This window comes from Rutilus rutilus (assembly GCF_951802725.1).
Source record: "Rutilus rutilus genome assembly, chromosome: 24".
NCBI lineage: Eukaryota > Metazoa > Chordata > Actinopteri > Cypriniformes > Leuciscidae > Rutilus > Rutilus rutilus.
The window spans coordinates 23662076-23683087 of NC_140228.1; the positions used below are offsets into that span (position 1 = coordinate 23662076).

The window sequence follows — 21012 nt, forward strand, 5'->3', positions numbered from 1 at the left end:
TAAGGCATGAATTATTTATTTATTTTTTTAGGAAAAAACTTTTTTTTTACATTTTGGTGATCAAAGATGAGTTTTAAGGGATACAATTATTGACTACTGCAGGACTTTAAAACATAATGATTTAAAATGTACTTTAAATAAAACTTAATTTGACATTACAAAGTGCACCTTTTAAACGTATATTTATAGTCACAAAAGTGTACTCTTTAAATACACTTAGGTGGCCTTTAATTTAATTCATATTATAGTATCTGTAAGTTCATTTTGGTTTCTTGCCACTGTTTCTTTTGGCTTTCTCATCAGTGGCATAGTGACATATTTGAAGCTGAGACTGAAACTATTGTAGCAGTCGCATTGAATTCACTTAGACTGTATGCACTTCTGTAGAGCTGCTTTGTTTTACCTCTACTTGAATTAGCGACTACTAATTCCTGAATTTTGTGATGCTCACACAGCAATTTTATAAAGTGCTATATAAATACAATTGATTTGACACTTAAACATTCATTTTGTAGAATTCAAAAACTAGAAAAACAAGTTATAGTCAGAAAATAATGCATGTACACACATACATGCTCAGATGTACAGTATGTCAGAGCCAGAGAATTCTCAGTATTATATGTGGCCAGTAAGGTATTACATCATTCAGGACATGGTGAAAATCTTCTGCAATACCTCATGTGCTCGTAGAGGGAGCCTGACACCACACATCAGTGTAACAACATTAAACACTGTTTTTTTTGTGTGGCTATATGTTATGTTATGTATCTGTTTGCATCAGTGATTTTGTGTGATTGGTGAATGGTTTTTTTTCTGCAGTGCACTTTTCTGTGTTGGTGTGGATTGAATTTTTCTGATCCCAAACTACTCTACATGTAGGTCAGCACATAATCTGCCTCCGTAGGTTTCTGCAGAGTTTGAACAGCAGACATTTGCAAAGCTACACATCTCTTGGCCCTTGGGCGTTTGTTTGTTATTAATTCGGTTTGTCAGCTCTGATAAACATATTCCACTAGGGCTGCACGATTAATGGAAATAAATCAGATATTGTGAGTTTATCAAAACTCAAAAGCTGTGTAAATAAATATTTACTCTGCGCGTTTCAGTGCGAAGTGCAGCTCATTATCCGTTGGCGTTTGCAGTATCTCAGAGCGGAGCGGTTCGCAATATCTCTGCGTCTGCTCTGAGTTTGGGTCGCTTTAATGGGCATTTGGGAACGCAATATGCGCCAGCAATCTTCAAATACTTGAATGAGAAGTGCTTATCATCAAAAACAAAAAAAGCTTTAAAGTCTGCATGAAACAGAAGTTGTGATAGTCTTTTGTTCCCTTTTGTGACGTGTCAGTGTGAAATGACTTCTCGAACAAAAGAAAAACGTAGAGTGGGACTTGATTTTGTTCATCTGCAATTGATTATATGGTTGTGGTTTGCTATTGGTCGTCAGGTTGTCACGCCCTTGCGCCGGTAAACAAGTCATCAGAGAAGAGATGTCGTTGCAAGAGGGAGAGGAAGTTATTTTTATTAAATATTATGAGGACACATGAATAAAAAATAAAAAAATAGATAAATAATTTATAATAAATACCTAAGTGTTATGTCCATTTTGATTTCATAGTGACTTTAAGGGCTTCCTGTGTTTTTCCATCAAAATAAAAAAATGAGTCCTGTCAAAATAAAAGTCAAAATAAATGAAGACAGCCATAAATCTTAGTATTGTAATTATACAGATCTAAAATATATAGATATAGAATAATATATATATATATATATATATATATATATATATATATATATATATATATATATATATATATATATATATATATATATATATATATATATATATAGGTTTAATGTGCTTGCTTGTAGGGCTGCACAATTTGGCCAAAATGTATGATTTTATATCAATATGGATATATAATAATGATAATAATAATGATAATAATATTGATTAATTTATATATATATATATATATATATAGATAGATAGATAGATAGATAGATAGATAGATAGATAGATAGATAGATAGATAGATAGATATATAGATATAGATATATAGATATATATATTGTAATTTTTATGAGAACAGTCGCAAATTGATTTTTTCGTGCAGCCCTACATTCCACCGAATTATACAGATTTTCCTCCATCATAGAAAATGATGAAAACTTTCAGATTCCTTGTTGGTCTATGCTGATAATTCAATATGTGGTTTGTCGCAGTTGTCCCAGAGATGATGCACTTTTTCAAAGGCTTTGTTATGCCGTTTCTATGTATAATGGAGTAAGATTCTTTTTTACTGTTTACAAAATGTCCAAAAGTAACGGACAAGCTAGCTGGTAAATGTTTACTACTCACAATATGGTGTGCAGCATCAACATTAGATATTGCATACTAATCAGTGCAGTGTGTCATAATGTAGGCGTTCAGTCATCATGTTCTGTCAGCACGATCTAGCCCCGTCAAAAATGTGCATACACACACTCTCACACGTAGGCACGAAGGCGCATATCTTATATTATCTTATGCTTTACTCAGATCAGATTATCAGAGATTGCAGAGGATTCACAGTGAGCATGACTAGACCACAGTAGATTAACATGTGCTGTCTCGTTGTGCAATATAAGTCTGTGCGATATTACCGATTTCATTTGGAAAATGCACGAGAAAAAGAGAGGGCATGACAAGGTAAAACCTTGATAAGGTTTTATTAGATATTCCAACATGAAAAATCATAGAATTTGTGAAAGAATTTTTGTTTTTGATGACTCTCAAGTGACTCTTGCTCTTTGTCTCGTGCCATCAGGGAGACAGAGGAACAGACTGGAGCCAATGGACACCATCTTTGTCAAGCAGGTGAAAGAGGACGGCCCCGCACATGGAGCTGGACTCTGCACAGGTACTGGTTCTTGTACAAGTCTCGAGACATGTTTTAATGCCCATATTTGATGTCCGTTATTCAAAATTACGATATTGCTAAATTACAGTTTAAGACTGTAAAGACTGTCTGATTGGTCCGTTGTAGACCTATCACAAAATATCAGATTTTCACTAGATGATTATCATGGCGAAAGAATTCACAATAACGTTTTTATCACAGTATCTATAGAAATGCTGGGGGAAAAATATAAATGATGATGTCAGTCAGATTCATCTTTAACTTTATTTTGTGTTTTCTCTTTTTTTGGCCAATGAATCACAATCTCAAAATACAACTATAGGGAGGCGGAGAGAGTGTTTGTAACCAAAAATGTTACAAAAGCCTTCAAAAAGAATTGTACTTCCTGCAGACTGGGATGTCTAATGCCCTGTCCGAATGCTTCCACACTGGCGAGCTAAATATTTTGGGGTATGGGTAGAGTGTCTCGCTTTCATCTGTCATCTCCTCCAACACGATTTTTTTTTTTTTTTGTGGCAGAAGTAGCTGTACACTGATACTTATTTTTACCATTTTTTATGACAGGTGGTGACCAACCAGCGTTAATGTGCACCACCACCACTAACTATATTGGAGTGCCAACCAGATAGTTGCTGGATCATTTGTGATATGAATGTATGTGTAGTATTAAGATGATATCAATATTCATTTGTTTTAAATATCACAGTTATCATCAATACTGGTATATTGTGACATCCCTAGTCCGTTGTTTTAAAACTAACATTGGTGAGTTGTACACCAGGTGAGATTTTGTTGAAATTATGTATCTATTATACCGTCTTCAGTCCCCCTATTATGCTTTTTTCTGATATTACCTTTCATGTAGTGTGTAATATAGCTGTGTGTGAATGTAAAAGGTTTTTAGAGATAAATGGAGATTGTCTCCCAAAAGAAAGAACCAATTCTGAACCTCCTGAAACGAGTCGTCAGTAATTCCAGCCTTATATCCTGCGAGAACCTACAAAGGTTTGTAACAAATTTGCATAATGCCAGCCTATGGTCTTCATTGGCTTCTAACGAACAACGTCTACTTTGACCCGCCCTCAAACACTGTAGTTGTAGCTGAGGTCTGAGGAGTTTGGTTTGTGTTGTCGACACATGGAGAAGGCACTGTTTTCTTCTCTGCGAAAGCAAATCCACTTTGCATGCACTTCCAAAGAATGAGGACTCAAGCTCGAAGTCATCCTGAAATACAGATAAGGTAGTGGGCTTTTCGTTTCCGACACGTGCTGTAAGCGGTAGACCAATAGCAGAGTAGGCTCTCTCAGGCACTATGAGAAAAGAGTTGATTCTGCAATTTATATTATGTATTACTTTTTGACCTTAGATGCATGTAAACCTGTTGTAGGAGACCTCGAAAACAAAATTAGGAACCTCTAAAATAGCATAATAGGGCACTTTAAAAATGCAACATCCAAATACATCCATCTGACACATACTGTATGTACACTAGCAAATATAAAAATAGCTCAGATAGACCTCACATCCTGCTTGTCAGCCCCCTTAAGACACAAATCTTTGGTTAACTGATGCATGAAGGCATCACTACTAAACAGTTGGAGGTAAACCAGGCAAGAGGTCATACCATCAGCCAGCATCCAAAATGCATTGGCAGGACTTCCTCATAAGCAGCTGATGTGTTATGTAAGTGTGATCAGTCTGGACCCAAAGAAACATTGAGAAGTTATTACTATGTTGGTCTCAGTGGACAGACTTTTGGGAGGGTCCAGAACACATGTTCCCACAATTATCCACAATATCTCGCTGCTGGCTCACTCTGATTGTTTTCCTGTGAATCTCATCTTCAGCACACAACGGTCAACATATCTGAACAAACATACTTACTCCAAGGTTCTGAATTCCTGTCCAAATTTGTAATTATTTTGCATGGTTTCAAAACACGTATATAAAAAAAAAAATATATATATATATTTTTACATTACTGAACTATAGCATCTGGCTCTCTTCCTGTTTCTCCTTCTCACAGGGGATCGCATTGTAAAAGTCAACGGAGAAAGTATCATCGGGAAGACGTATTCCCAAGTAATCGCCCTTATCCAGAACAGGTAATGTTGCAACTTGCACTGCTTGTTCCAGCCCCTGAGGGGTGGTGTAGCCTCAATAGTTAAGAATCTGACTTGGTAACTAGTTGTAGGTTTTGATTTTAACGTAAATACAATTTTATAAGATACTTAATCCAGGAATACTTGCTGCTCTGTATCCACATGCTCCCTTTTTGCTCATTTTGTGGGTTGATTATCTGTTCCTGCTAAGTCTTCCAGATAAATCTCTTAATCCTTGAGTAAGTTTAATGAATATGCTCTTTATTGCATAATTGTATTTGGTAATAACACAGCTAGCAGTTCTTCCTCGTTCTTAAATATCATGAATAGCACTGTACTCGTGACTGTATTCATGACTTCGTCTGAGATACAATTTTCAGTTTATTTTTTCAAAATGTTTCTTTGCAGTGACACATCTCTGGAGCTCTGCGTAATGCCAAAAGATGAAGACATTTTACAGCTGGTAGGTTTTATTTCTCTTGGGTTTACTTGTCACACATCCAAAAAATCATAACTTCTTGGGCAAACATTAATCTTCAGGCTTTCTCTCGCCTTTGTATTGGCTAGTTAACCTTGATCAGTTAAACTTGTGTAAATTCTTATTTGAGATCATTTTTAGTATTTTTTATTTTGTGGCCAGTAATGTTCTTTCAAGTTTAACATTGTGTTGTGGTCAAAAGATTTGGCTTTTGAAGTTTCTGGGTGAAAAATGGATGAAATTACTTAAGCAAAAGGAATTGTTGGAAGTGAAGCAGAGCAGTGGAGACAGATGGCACCAGGATGAGGTGAAGATGCTCTTCCAGGATGAGTTCAGTGATCCAGCAGAGCAGAGAAGCGTGATGGCGCCTGTGTGTGTGTGTGTGTGCTTATTTTGAATTCAGCTATAATGAGGTTTTCCTCAGAACTAGGGACATAATGCCAATCCCATATCTGAGCACATTCCAGACGGAACTCCAAATCTCAGGCTGTTACATGCCAGCCACATAAACTCATCTTCCACTGTGGAGCCCTCGGGCACTTTCTGATTTGACAGTAATGAGTCCATCCAGAGTAGAGTTTTAGACTTAGGAATGACACTCATGCTTGTTATTTCAGCTAACAGGAAGCAGTTCTAGCAACAAGTTCTCTTCCAAAACCTACAGTCTTCTACTGTCTGCATAGGGATCTTCCCTCTAAGGCAGCTATGTTCCTCATAAGTGACTGATTTGAAACTCTACATACACTCAGCAAATCTTTACCACATACCAATAACGCTCCTCGCGAGAAGATAACTCTAGAATAAAATAAAGTTTTATGATTGTTACTTTTAGATATAATTTTTTATCATTATTAGTAATTTAATGTCTTTTTTTTATATATATATATATATATATATATATATATATATATATATATATATATATATATATATATATATATATAAAAAAAACAACAACAAAAACAATAGTAATCCAAGATTAGGAAAATGCTAATATTTTATCAACCCTTATAAACTTTGTAGTCATTTTTTGTCATCAAATACAAACCTCAAAAGACATTGATTACCTCAAAGAAAACACGTTTATATAAATTTGTATACTATGGGGCTGTTGAATGCTTGAATCCGATTGGTTGACGAATGTTCTAAGGCGTGCAATTATTTTCAGGCAAATGCACATCTAAAGTAGTTCCAGGCAGGTCTTGACCACATTATAGTTCCACCTCATTTCGCCAAATAATTTTATTTATTTCAAATGCCCTTACAGAGTAACACAGAAAAATAACCCAAACCCAAAACAATTTAAAAGCTACAATAGGATTAGATGCGTAAGAAATTAGTCCTACATACAAGAGCGTTTTAAGGACAAAAACCTGACAAATGTCTTAAAATACATCATCGGAACAATGTTTTGAGGTGTTTTAACCGTAGTATATAAGCGGAATAATTAACTCCGGGCCATTGAATTATTGAAAAATATGGCTCTTTGCATTGTGGCCGAATTACCACTTTGTGTGTGCATTATTTTCTAAAAACAGCCCATTGTCAATTATTCCTTACTCAAACAACACAATACTAATGCTTTAACTTGGGAAAAGTTCAGAGATCAATATTTGGTGGAATGACCCTGATTTACAACCACAGTTTTCATTAGTCTTGGCATGCTCTCTAACACATACATTTATGGTAAAGGCTGTAGTCTAAAATTGCCTTAAATTATGCTGATGACAAACTAGATTTAGAAATTATGGATAAAACACAAAGAATGGGTGTAGGTGGAGTAGAGGCAGAAAAAAAGGATCATATTACCATGTGTGCTTGGGAATCATAGGCAGAAGATATGTAATTGACTTCAGGGAACGGCAAGTGCTGTATGCAAAGTAGTCAGCTGATCAGATCCAAAGCAGCACCTTGCAAAGTGCCTATTTTGACTGTGAAACTAACAGGTAAAGGACAAACTCATAGCAGGTATAGATTTAAATATATATCCATCCATTTTGCTTGCCTTATTTGTGGATGCAATTCATTTTTTATTCTTCCATTGCACTGCATTAGCTATATATCAGTTCATATTGCCAGATTATGTGTACTTTGTCAAAAATATTGGATGATATTTTCACTTTTTTTGTTTGAGAAAATCATGAAAATAATTTTTTTTAGCAGTTTTATAATTAATTGTATTTTTTAGATTGATATAGTGACAGACCATCCCCTTGAAATCCAATGTGAAAGTGGTCGTAGAAGACACATCTGAGACCCGTATTACTCCCCGGTATAGACAGCAATGAGTCTTAGCTGACCACTTGTAATTGGACCACCTTATTAATATCAGGTGTAAACAGGTCCAAAGGGCATACAAACAACAGAAAAAAAAAGAATCTGAAGCTGCCATTTGAAAAGAACAGAATTGTGCGGACAGTCACAGCACTCTTAAAAATAAAGCTTCTTTTTGGGCATTGATAGTTCCATAAAGAACCTTTGACATCCATGGAACCTTTCCATTACAAAGGTTATTTATAGTAGAAAAAAAGTTATTACGATTATTTAAAAAGTGGCTATTTTAAGGAATGTTCACTAAATGTTTCTTTGGGGAAAACTTTTTGGAACCTTTGTTTTTAAGAGTGTGTTTAGGTGGAAAGGAGCCACATATACAATGCATAAGAGAATGTTGGCTGACTGTGAGTTTGTGTGTAAAAGTTTTACTTGGTTTAAAGCTGCAGGGACACTCTGGAAAGAGCAGCAGTTGTCCCCTTCTGATCTCAAGTGTGTCCTCCTCTGTCTGGTTCATCTCTGGTGTTGGACTGGCAGGCCTCCAGTAGTCTCTCTCTCTTTCTGCTGCAGTGTGTATTTATAGCGTGCTTTATCCTGCACTAGAATGACAGCAGCACTGTCTGGAATAGGGGCTGATTGCTTCTGGTGTACCTGTAGAGCTCTTGTCATCTTCCCTCACCATTGCTCTTTTTTCCTGTTCTTTCTTCCTTTGTTTTTCCCGCTGTCAATCTAACCTTCCGGCTGCAGTTCTCCAGGGATATCACAGCTCTGGTAAGAAGGAGCTAAACCTGTCACTTGCCACCTCACTTCTGTTATGTAATTTTAACCTTTTGTGGTTGTTTCTTTGCCTTTGCATGAAAAATGCATGTGTATTCCATCTCCCTTTGTACCTGTAATGTCTGTTAAAATCCAGTCTTTACCTATCTTAAGAACTGCAAGCTTGGGGACAGTATATGTTTATTCAATCACAAAACAAATTTGTCTCCTAATTTATTCCACTGCCATAAGGTTGCACCTTAAAATTTGTTGGCTTCTGAGTCATCTTTATTTCCATAGAAGAGGCGGAGCAGCTAGAGGAAGAGAGAGAGGGAGGGACATGCCTGTGTAACTCGACACTTCAGGTGTAGAGTCAAAAGTCCAGATATCACGTCTGTACTCTCATTAATGCCTGTGCTCTGTCATATGCACACTGAGACAGCTGAGGCAGAAATAACTTTATATATTAACCTGGGATAAGAAGACGCATTGTAAATGGAGTAATTTCCTGTGCAGAATGTAATATTTTGACCTTACGGATTTTAGTTGGCTGTTGACTTTGTAAGATGATAACAGAGCAGCTACTAGCGTCTGTAGAGTGCTCGGTGAAAAGCTGCCCTCCTCTCGCTTTTTCCTCTTGTCTGCGCACTGCTCTCTCTCCTCAGCTAAAGGTAGGTAAGCCTCTGATACCTAATCCCTCCATGAGGTTAAAGGCATTTGAGCCTGGCTACTTGACCTTTTCCCCTCTCTCACTTTTCCTAGGATGCATTTGAACTTTAGAGAAAGACATCGGGGTCAACCTGCCCCCTGTAATTTACTGGTTAAATAGTAAAGTAGTAAAAAAAATTACATTTGATAAAACATTACCTATGTTTGTAAATAATCTATTTTGCATTTCAGTATTTGTTTAGTGCATGTAGTGTTACTCATTCTTTATATTTAATAAAATGTCCCTTCTTTTCAGGCCTATTCTCAAGATGCGTACCTCAAAGGAAATGAGGCATATAGTGGAAATGCCCAGAACATCCCCGAACCGCCCCCAATATGTTACCCACGGATAGAGCCCAATGCCTTGGCCATGGCACATGTGTCAGAGCCGTCATGCTCTGCCGAGTCGTCATGTGGAACCAGACAAGGAGCAAATCGATGCCACAAGCCTGACATAGGCTGCCGCATTGATATACCTGTATCACCCCCTATCCCATCTCAAACCTCTCAGGTCCCCAAGACCCAAACTGTTGTGCATGTATTTAATGAGAACGTTAGGACAATGGTAGCATCACCTGAAACTACAGATCAAACTTCACATGTGGCCTGGGCTGGTCCCTGCCACAGGATGGAGGAGAATCAGAATGCGGCTTCAACAGACCCAAGCTTTAACAGGTCCAGAGCTCATGTCACTTCATCTCCAACTGGGGCAGCACAATTACCGCACAAACCCAACAGAATTGCAGAGCCCACTGGGTTCTCTGACAAAACTGCACAGACTTGCATAGACATGAAGCCTGATTCTTCCCACAGACATACCTTAACCACAACAGCAGAAACCTTCCCATCAGCCACCTCTCCCACCCCTTACACACCATCTCCTCCACCAGCCACCCCTTCCCCCTGCTCTCCCCATCAGAATATTGATTGGAGGAACTACACCACCTACAAGGAGTACATTGACAACAAACGGCTCTACATGTATGGCTCCCGGACTATTCAGGAACGCCTGGACAGTCTGCGAGCTGCATCCCCTTCCAGTACAGGCGAATACAGCAAGCCGAAGAGCGCGTCAACAACAGCTACGCCCTCACGGGGCTTTTCTGGATCACAGCTGAGGCGGAGGAGCGCCTCACATGATCGGAGTTATCAGGTATCTACTGTGCTGCCTTTGCGTAGCGCTTCTCAGGAGAGGCTTGGTGGTTCAGAACAGACTGCTCTAGCACGGAATTGGCCCCGCAGTGCTTCCCAGGATGCCCTCCCGTCGGTCCCCACAGGTATGCTGAAACCGCGAGCATATTCTTGTGACTATCTGGGCAGACAGAATGAAAATGCAACATCCATGTTGGACAGGCAGGCATGCTGCAGAACTGAGACAGAGGATTGGTTACTCATGCACAGAGGGGATGAGGCAAGAGCAAGCAGACAGTCTTCTTCCTTACGCATGGCGCCTCACAGAACACAGGGTGTATTTAGCCCAGACCGACGAGGGGGCAGTTACCCAGGGTTGCCTATCACCCCTCTCTTCAGCAGAGGGACGGATTCATTGCTTACCTCCAGAGCTGAAAGCCTGGGGAACACCTCTGCACCTTCCGTAAACAGACCCTCACTGCTACCTGAGAAAAATTATGTCTCAGACCCTTCCACTGCTGCTGCTTCTTATATAGCTTCTGCCCTGGCCTCAATACAAGGCCACATCACTGGTAGTTCCAACACAGGCCCCATCAAAGACCAAAGAACACCGCTCACTGCCAACCACATGCCCCACAATGCAAAGCAGTTACAGCCTAGGGGGCGGGCTGACAGCCTTCAGGAGCCTGTCAGAGAGGTAGCCCGTGGACATCGCTCTTCTTCTTGTTCTGCCGTCACTAAACCCAACAGAACAAAGCAAGGTGGATCCAAGCCCATACTGACCAGTAATGGAACAGTTCCTCAGCAGCCTAGGTACATAGAACCACAAACTCCCAATGAGAAGGTGGTGGAAGGCATCGAGGGTCCAAATGCCACTGTAGTAGTGGTTCGGAGGGAGAAGTCTGGATCTCAACCTATCCGCCACACTTCCTACATTCTGGCAGTGAATGAGACAGAGGGAGGGGCTGAACCACCTGCAGTCTCCAACACATGCTGGCTGCCTAACAATACCCCACGCGAAATGTACATGAGGAAACTAGGAGACCAGTGTAAAACCTCCTTTTCAAGCAACCTTGATGACTCACTGGACTCCATTCCCTTCATTGGTGAGAGGCTTTTTCAACTATACAAGATAACCACATATTCTGTTGTTATAGCAACTGTTCAGTCTACCCTGAAAGGAGATGAGTTTTGAAAAGGTTAACATGGTTTTAATATATTTTATGTTACTTTACTTTCAAATACTTTTGTCCTGTAGTTCCAGCATCTTCCAAATTCATATAAAAATGTATACTTTTACATATTCAAGGGGTTTTGCATATGCCAGTTGCATCTCTTTTGGCTGTTTGCTCACTTAATTTTTGTGTAGGTAAAATGTTGTGTTAGTAGTGTGTTTAGCAAAGTGATTCTCAGAACATGTGTTCCTGCTGCATCTCTGTTTATAATATTAAGCAGCTGATGGGACACAGGGAAAAGACTTTGTCTCAACATACACTGTTTTATATTATTCAGAGCTAAACATCTAACTAAACATCTGAACTTCATCTCCCTACTTTTTACACAAGGCTGTCATTGTCTACTCCATTATGCTGCCACACTAGAGCAGGTCTTGATGAATTTGCTTTTTATTGCTCAGATAAATCATATAAAAGGCCACACTGTTTCTTCGTTCTTAATGGGCCAGGCTTTGCATAGAGAGCTTTAGATCAAGTGATGTACAACAGTGAGGTTTTATGATGTTAACAGTAATAACAGCAGGATGAACAGCTCAACTCATTGTAAACAAAGTTTGCAGAGAGGAGTGATGAGTAATTTGAGATCTGGTAATCTGTGTTTGTGTGAGAGAGAGAGAGAGAGAGAGAGAGAGAGAGAGAGAGAGAGAGAGAGAGGAGCTTTAAAGAAGCACAGTGTTTTCTAAGGCAGTGGTTCCCAATTCCAGTCCTCGTGACCCACTGCTCTGCACATTTTGTAGGTCTCTCTTATCTGACACACTCAGTTCAGTTCATGGAGTCTCTCCTAATGAGCTGAGCAGTGGGTCACGAGGACTGGAATTGGGAACCACTGTTCTAAGGTGTATTTCGAGTCATTGGTCATCCTCACTATATTGGCCAATTTCTAGATATTACAGACATAAAGATTCCTCAGGGATGTCCAACATGACGACATTAGAATTTGTTGATTGGTTATCACAAATGGTTATGCCTTCTCAAGATACAGTTCCAAACTCCACCAGCCTGCACATTTAATTATAGAATGTGTCATGGGCTTTGATATGTACACAACTAGTTCAGTGTGTTCATGAAGTGCATGGGTCAGTCTCTGGGAGCATCTCCAAATTTTAATGTACACCAGTACAGTGATAGGACATGACATCATAGTCCACAGGGGCACAGATAATGTGACATACTGACACATTCCACCCAAGGCAACCACTTCCACGGCCATTCCCTGACACTTTCCCACTCCCCCCAGTTCATCCACAGCTTGGAAACCTCAAACAAACAAGAGGGCAGTAAAGTGATATGACAAAGTAATGGAACATACCAGTGGAAACTAGCTCAAAGATTTCTCTTTTTTGATTAGTTCCTGAAATCTAATCTCTTTCAAAACAATTTTTTTTTTTTTTATGTTTGATTTGGTAGAATGTGTTGGTCAGGAAATCCAAACGTTCCTCTATCATCCATCTACCTAAAATATGGCTTATCATTTGGAACATGCAACAAGCAACTTTACATAACTCTAACGTTAACCTAGATAAATGTGTGCTATTATTAGGTGCATATCCATGTGTTTGTGCTGAGTGTGGAAGCTGTAAAAAAAATATATATATATATGATCAATAAGTTATGACAACATATGTTTTTACATTTCTTTAACTCATCAAAAGTTGTTAAGCAATTTAAGTCAGTTTAATGTAATATAAGTTGAAATGACTTAAACATCCAAGTTGATTGTACTTAAAAATTTAAGGCAGCAACTTTTTATACAGTGTAAATTTTAAGCGCGCTTTACTTTTACTTATCACTTTCATTTTTTTAATTTAAAATACCATTCTTTGTCATACAGATAAGAGTAATACATAATTCCAAACGGTCTACTTTTATTTGTGTACACTCACAATAACAAAAAAACATTGTGCCTTTTTTTGTAAAATTAAAATTAAAAACAGGATGTGCTTTTTGACGTCTCTGTCTCTGTGAACTGGAGCGTGTCACAAAAATGAACCGAAACTCAGCATATAGGCTACTTGCCTCACAGACATGAGAAATATATCTATAGAAAGCTACAAATGTCTACTTTTAAACGAACCAATTCGAACACAAATACTCTGATTATGTAATCCGTAATTATGTTATCCGTATGAAAGGTAATTTTCTCTCTATAGGCGTGTTCACTATACTGTGATGTCAAGTCAGTATAAAGCACTAGTTTATTAATAAACAATTAAAATGTATTTTCCTCCACATTCATTATCATTACTTTTGCCAGTGCGTTGCGGCAAGCTTTATGCATGTGTTTGTGTGCGGAATTGGCTTCCGCACCCAGAAATATTTAAGTAATTAAATTAATATAGGCTAAACGTGCAATTAAGGTCGAAAAAAGGCCCTATTAGAGGTTTTTTTTAGGGTAATTTGATACACTTTGGTTTGGGTTTGTTTTGTGTGTGTTTTTTTTTTTTTTTTTTTTTTGACTATGATTATGGTAGAGTTTATGATTAATTTGGTTGACTGTGTTGGGTGCTCCAACAAGCAAGCTTGTTGATGCAACCCGTCTGCTCTATTGTTTGTATAGCGTCTGTGTATAAAAAGGTGTGGGAGTCTTATCAATTTAATGATTGCTCACTAGCTGTATGAGTAAGAAACTTTTCTCCAGACTGTCTGATTCTGTTGTGTCTTTTGGACTACATTACTCCATGCAATACACTACAAAGATAAAAGATCTTATGAGTGTCTCATGTCTGTTGTCATCAGATGAGCCGTCAAGCTCCAGTAATGACCATGACACAACACACATTCCTGCATCTGCCGTGATTTCCAGCACGCCTATCATCACCACCATCCCACCCAGTCCAACTTCCCCTTCTCCCGTAATACGCAGACAGCTGTCCCATGACCAGGGTGAGGAACATCTCTGCCAACACATACAATATCTCAGTGACATCAGAAATGTGTCTCTTTTTTTACTATAAATTCACCCATATCTCCAACCTAGATTCTTTACGACTCACAATTCTGGAATCTGATTCTGGAGCTAAAACAGAGCGCTCCAGATCCTTCGATGAGGGCTTGGATAATTACAGAGAAGAAGGAAGAGGGTATGTTTACAGTCACTACTTAAAATCAGTACAGTGACCACAAGGATGAAAAGTCAACCTTCTTCCATTACTGCATCTCGCATTATATGACCTCTGTGTTTACTGTGTTTGTACAGGCGGTCGATTAAACACACCCATGGATTCAAGGGCCTTAGAAAGGTGAGACTGCTGTAATAGAGATAATAAATGACTAAGACTCACACTAACTGCATTATGATTAGTTTACAGCTTAGATAAAGTTCTGTCCAGTTGGCACCTGATCTCCAGCTAACATCAGGGGCCCTATTTTAATGATCTAAGCGCATAGTCTAAAGCGCACTTAGTGCGTGTCTGAATCCACTTTTGCTAGTTTAACGACGGGAAAAATGGTCGGTGGGCTCGGCGCATGGTCTAAAAGGGTTGTCTCTATTCTCTTAATGAGTAATGGGTGTGTTTTGGGCATAATGTGCAATAAACCAATCAGAGTCTCATTTCCCATTCCCTTTAAAAGCCAGTTGCGCTCGCGATATGGTGGATTTGAGATTTACATGGCGGAATTTGCAAGTGGAAAAACTGAACGCTTCTCCAGAGCATCTGCTCGTGCTCAAGGTTAAAGCGCTTAAGCAGACCATCTACCGGACAAGTCGGATTCCACCATATCTTTATGTACACAATAATAATATTTTACATTGTAATCCTTTTATTTTAAATTTTTGGCATGTTTGCATGCTGCTCCGCGTCCATGTGTGTTTAATAAGCAGAGTGTACGCACGTTGTGGACCCGCCTATAGGCGCACATTACAAACGCGCTCTTTAAATAACAAAAAAAATACTGTGCCATTGACTTTAGACCAGGTTTCAGTTGGTCAATGGCGCAGTCTATTTCAGTTGCCTCAAAATAGCAACGCGCCAACAATGCGCCTGAACGCACCTCGTTTTCAGACCAGCACGCCCATGGGTGAACAAATGGGCGCAAATGCATTTACTGTTTGAACAACTTGGCCCAGGACGTGAAAATGATAACTGCGTTGGGCTGAAGCTAGCAAAAAACACTTGCGTCGAGCCTGGTGCTGCATTGCGCCAGGTGCATGATAGGACTCTAAATCTGACAATTTAATGGGATTTTCGATGAGAGAAGTGTAAGTTTAAAGTGTCACGTTCATGTTTTTCATAGTCCCATCTGTCAGCACAGAATGAGTGTAGCACCATCCACATTGGATATTGATTAAATAAACAACATATTTAATTATTTTGATTTAAATTTGAAAAAAAAAAAAATCAGAGTGAAATTTCTGCCCATAGCATTGCTTTTCATCTAATAATCTGATGTCCTTTTAAATTTAACTATTGAACTCAGTGGTCCTCATTTCAGTGGCAGCTGTCAAACTATGTGAATTGTGCGTTTGGTGTGTTTCAGGCTGTTGACAGGTCATCTGAGGACTCTGACTCTAGGAGAGACTCTACTTCGGATGTCTTCACTGATGCCACAAAGGAGGGTCCGCTTCATTTCCGGCAGCTGAACTCAGATAAGGGCAAGGTACAACACCATTAAACACCAACATTCACAATCATGTTTTCTCTTGTTCTAGGTCTCAATACTGAATGAAAGTGTCGGCAGAGCATGCTGGTCTGTGATGCTGTAGGAGTCCTTCTCAAACATATTGTAAACATGTTGAAACGAGTCTGAATGTGAATGGCTGGCAGGCTTTCAGAAACATTTAATGTTTGCCAAAGTACTGTAGTGAGAGAGATCTTGTCTTATGAGATCTTGTCATATTTTACACCACTCAGACAGATTTAAAGGTTAAAACATGTACAATATGTGGTGCATTTAAACAATAAGCCAACAATAAAACGGTGTGTTATAGTGATTTTACCACAATTAAGGGTGTAAAATGACAGCAGCATCCATATTATTACAGATTAAAATCGAGAAATTAATATTGTCAATCCAGAGCTTGTGTCCACCCTATAATAAGCAGGATAATGTACCATAATTTTTATCAAATAAACCCATTCAGAACTTTAATTAAAATTTAGGCTGTTTACAGTTGACAAGCAGCTTGTGTATATTTGCTATTTTAACTTGGCTCATTCAATTCAATCATATTTTCATAATTCTATTACCTTTTCTACAGCGTGTTGGCAGCGGAATACGGTCATGGAAGCAGATCTACGCTGTGCTTCGTGGCCACTGCCTCTACCTGTACAAAGACAAGAGGGACGGACAAATCAACGCCAACTCCCAGATCGAAGACGAGCCTCTGCCGATCAGCATCAAAGCCTGTCTCATTGACATCTCCTACAGTGACACAAAGCGGAAGAACGTCCTCCGGCTGACAACGTCAGACTGTGAATACCTGTTCCAGGCGGAGGATCGAGAGGAAATGCTGTCCTGGATCCGAGTCATTCAAGAGAACAGCAATTTGGATGACGAGGTGAATGATCAGCACTTTTTCATGTTTTTTTTTTGTTCGTTTTTTTTATTCAGAGATTAAATATTTGTTGAGAGTTTTGTCAGAGTAGAGCCCTAGGCCCTGTGTCCACCAAAGCATTTTTTCCTAAGGCTAGCGTATTTCAATGTGACTGCCGCGTTTTTTAAAATGCCACCAGCATGACGAGGCGCTGAGCTTCTATATTCCGGTTATGGCATTTCTTAGCATATTATTTTTATGTATTATCGTAATTATAAACACTGGTTTGTAGTGCAAATAGTATTACATTTTTATTGCACTTTGTTATTTTTCTAGTTATTTACCTTTACACACACTTTTTCAGCTGAGGGTGAAGTCAGTATATACATTAACAATGATTTGAAAACAATGTGTTCGAATTTTAAAGACGTGGCGTTGAGTGGTATGCGATCCATCTAGTAATCTTCAACCACAGTAAGGAAAGACATCACAATATAGTAATTCTGCCTGAATTCAGAGACGTTACTAATGTAAATCAAAGCCGTACCATATATTTCTCAACATCGTCACTTAAATGACTAAATAAATTTGTAAAATGTTAAACACTCATCAAACTCCTTGATAACCTTTTTGAGTATTGTACACTCTTGATTTGAACAAAACAACAATTCGCTATGTCCATTCATTACTTTTATTCGTTACTGAGTATCAGACTTTTCAGACATTTTCAGGATTTTTACCTGTGACATCCAAACATATTTGCAATAAACTGTTTGAGAATCGCTTACTCTCGCTTAAACCAAAACCAATCAATATTTAAATATCTTAAGAGAATAATACTAACCAATATTTAAATCCCTTAATTGCCTTTGAACACTCGGACGTGTGCCAAAGTGGGCTAGACAACACTATAGATAAACAATATAGCTTAATCTCAATCCAAAGGATCACAAAGGCTGACGGGAAACCTTTTTAATGTTTTTTTAAACAATCGTCGGTTTTGCAGTTTTGTTTAGTGACGTGAGTGTTGCGGGGTAAGTCTATCCAAGTCTAGGACCTGATATCAATATGGTGGATGTTTTGGACTTCCTCATGAATCATGGAAAAAGGCCCTATTTAAAGATACTTTTGACAATAGCTGAACATAACCTAGGGCTTTTTTTGTAAGAAATAGTAACTCTTGAGCAAAAAAATGTGATCTTCACTATAGGGTGTCTTCTTCTGATAGCACAGGGTTATCCAAAAGCCCTCTGGTGTGTTTGGGGATTCCACTCTTACGTTTCATCCACTCACTTTTGTCTGCCTTCTCTCTGTTTCTTTCTTCCTTTTGTAGAATGCGACTGTTACTAGCACAGACCTCATCAACCGGAAAATAAAGGAGTACAACACTCTGATGAGGTAAGTAGGAAGAAGGGAAGAATTCCCATACATTTTTTTTTAGACTTCTTCCTTATCTAGATCTTGACTGGTATTATGTGTGTTGCAGTCCACCCAGCAGTAAGACAGAACCCTCGCCCAAGGCCTCCCGTCAGTCCCTGAGCATCAGGCAGACATTACTGGGTGGTAAGGGCGAGAATAAAGCCACAAGTCCTCACTCACCAAACAAGGACCACGACAGGAAAGCCATGCACAAAGGTAACAGCATCAAGGACACTAACTCTGGATTCTTTGTATTTTATTCAGTACTTTTAAGTATCAATAAAAATGTTGTCCAGTACTTGTGTGTGTTAAAGGTCCACCACAACACACTTGAAGCCAATCAGTAGGGGGCATATACACTCATGATGGGGGAAGAGAGATTTAAAGAAACACTGTAGAAAGAGAGATAGCTGAGAGACATTACAAAAGAGAAACAGTCAGAGTGATATCACTGGAAAAAAAAAAGGTTTTGATCAGGCAAGAGCTTTAGGACCTGCATTAATATTAGAAAAGCTTTCCAGTGCTGGAGAGACTATGTTTCACAGAACCAAGATATGCTGTTGTTGTAATGTTAGCTATAGTAACAGGACAGTTTTGGGTGTAATTGTTTGTCTGGAGCTAGTGTGCTGCTGACGACTAACTATCTCTTGCTTGTATATACTGTTGTGTACTGTATGTTCATTTTTAGTTCTTGTAGTCTGTTCATCATATTCACTTCATTTATTTTTTTGCTTCGCTTCAGCAATGACAAAGAGACATTCACTCGTGCAATGAAGGGAGAGGTGTGTTTGTTTGGGTTGATTTTCAAATATCAACAGTTTCTTAGAAATTGCTTACCGCACCGTTAAGTACTTTTTAAAGCTTCATCCAATCGGACTGAATTCAATAATACGTGTCTGCTTGTCAACATATGTATTTCCATATCTCATGTATTAGTATTACATATTACATATACATAATTTTATGTTACTGAATATAAAATTACATACGTTATGATAGTAAATATATTGTCAATATATGAAAAGCGGCAATTCCTTATGTATTATTCAATATATTGTAATATATTAACACAATATATTATTCTGAATATTTTCAAATATACTGTTGAGCCATTTAATGTATTGATAATTCATATATAGGGAAATATATTTTCTTTTCATAAGGGATTGCTAGGCTCTCCACAATTTCCTACCCTACCTTTAAGGCCCTGATACACCAAGCAGACAGTCAGCCAACGTCTGATAATTGATGTAACGTCTCCGTTCCCTACTCAGGGAACGAGGGTTACACACGTAACCGAGACGTTCTTTGATGTCAGCTTAGCAACATTCTAACATAAAACTCTACTGGAATCAACTCTAGACGAGTCACAAGTCTTTTAATTAGGGCTGTAGATAACTGCTATTTGTGTTGTGCACTTGAATGACCATCAACAGAGTTGCTGTCTTTGTAGAGCATTGCAAAACAGTCACTTATGAGTTTCCTTTTCGGGTAGGATGCTGCCTTAGAAGGTGTATAGAGAGAGCTAGGTAGACAGCTTCCTAGGTTTGAAGTGCTTATGTTTCTTTAACACATTATTATTATTATGGTTGTCTGTTAATAGACGAAACCAGCCCACCCAAGGATAAGGGCACATGGAGGAAGGGCATCCCTGGACTGATGAGAAAGCAATTTGAGAAGAAACCGTCTCCAGGAGTCACATTTGGAGTAAGACTAGATGACTGTCCTCCTGCTCAGAACAACAGAGTAAGACCACAAAAAAACTTCTTCTCTCTTTCTCTTGCTGTTTCACTCGGCATTGTCAATGACATCCTAAAACTGTCCTTTGTGAAAAAGAAGTACTCTTTAGCATACTTTAATAATATACTTTAAATGAATATACTTAAGTGTGAACTGAATGTAATGTTTTGAAAACTTTCCATAATTGCATGTTAATTGCAAGTAAATTTATATTATAGTTTAAATTGATATAAATACCATTAGCTGAATTTTAGAGCATTTTTGACTCACTTAAGTACATCTTTATATGCAATTTCAGAATTATATTAACTGAAATATGATTCAAGTGTACTGCCAAATGTACTGACAAGCATTTATGGTAAACTAAAATATACTTTAATTACATTTCTGTTGAAACTTTTTTGTAATTACAATTAGCAATTTAGTACTTTTAAAATATATTACCTTTAAATGTAATATAGAATAACACTACTGTTATAATCAAGCTCTTTACTTGTGCTTTAGTATTTTAGTCAAAACATCAAAAATACTTTTTAAAACTGTGACAAATGATTATTAAAACAATGATTTAAAATATACTGTAGAGTAAAATGTTTAATTTGACATTATTAGAGTGCAATTTTTGAAAGTGTACTTAACTGTTAGCCATTAAAAAGTGTATTCTCTCAAAGTACACTTAAGTGAGCTTTCATTTCATTAATATAATATCTGCAAGTACTTTTTTTTTATACATTTAAGGTTTGAAGTACACTTCAAGTGCACATTCAGTACAATTAAACACTTTTTTTCACAAGGGAGT

The 21012-nt window shown here is 38.1% G+C and overlaps 1 protein-coding gene across 3 annotated transcripts in view; it reads left to right on the forward strand.

The window, feature by feature from the left end:
- The window catches only part of arhgap21a (Rho GTPase activating protein 21a), a gene marked incomplete at its 5' end in the record, with an annotated part of 109811 nt that overhangs the window by 79571 nt on the left and 9228 nt on the right, over positions 1-21012 (forward strand). For 2 of the 3 annotated variants that reach the window (XM_084398653.1, XM_084398652.1), the window contains 13 exons: positions 2808-2900; positions 4927-5005; positions 5411-5465; positions 8499-8522; positions 9472-11452; positions 14318-14464; positions 14559-14661; positions 14778-14820; positions 16058-16177; positions 16779-17078; positions 18388-18452; positions 18541-18689; positions 20077-20219. In XM_084398653.1, the coding sequence (XP_084254779.1) occupies positions 2808-2900; positions 4927-5005; positions 5411-5465; positions 8499-8522; positions 9472-11452; positions 14318-14464; positions 14559-14661; positions 14778-14820; positions 16058-16177; positions 16779-17078; positions 18388-18452; positions 18541-18689; positions 20077-20219 (3302 nt within the window). The remainder of the gene's footprint in view (positions 1-2807; positions 2901-4926; positions 5006-5410; positions 5466-8498; positions 8523-9471; positions 11453-14317; positions 14465-14558; positions 14662-14777; positions 14821-16057; positions 16178-16778; positions 17079-18387; positions 18453-18540; positions 18690-20076; positions 20220-21012) is intronic. The other variant, XM_084398654.1, reaches the window with a different exon arrangement.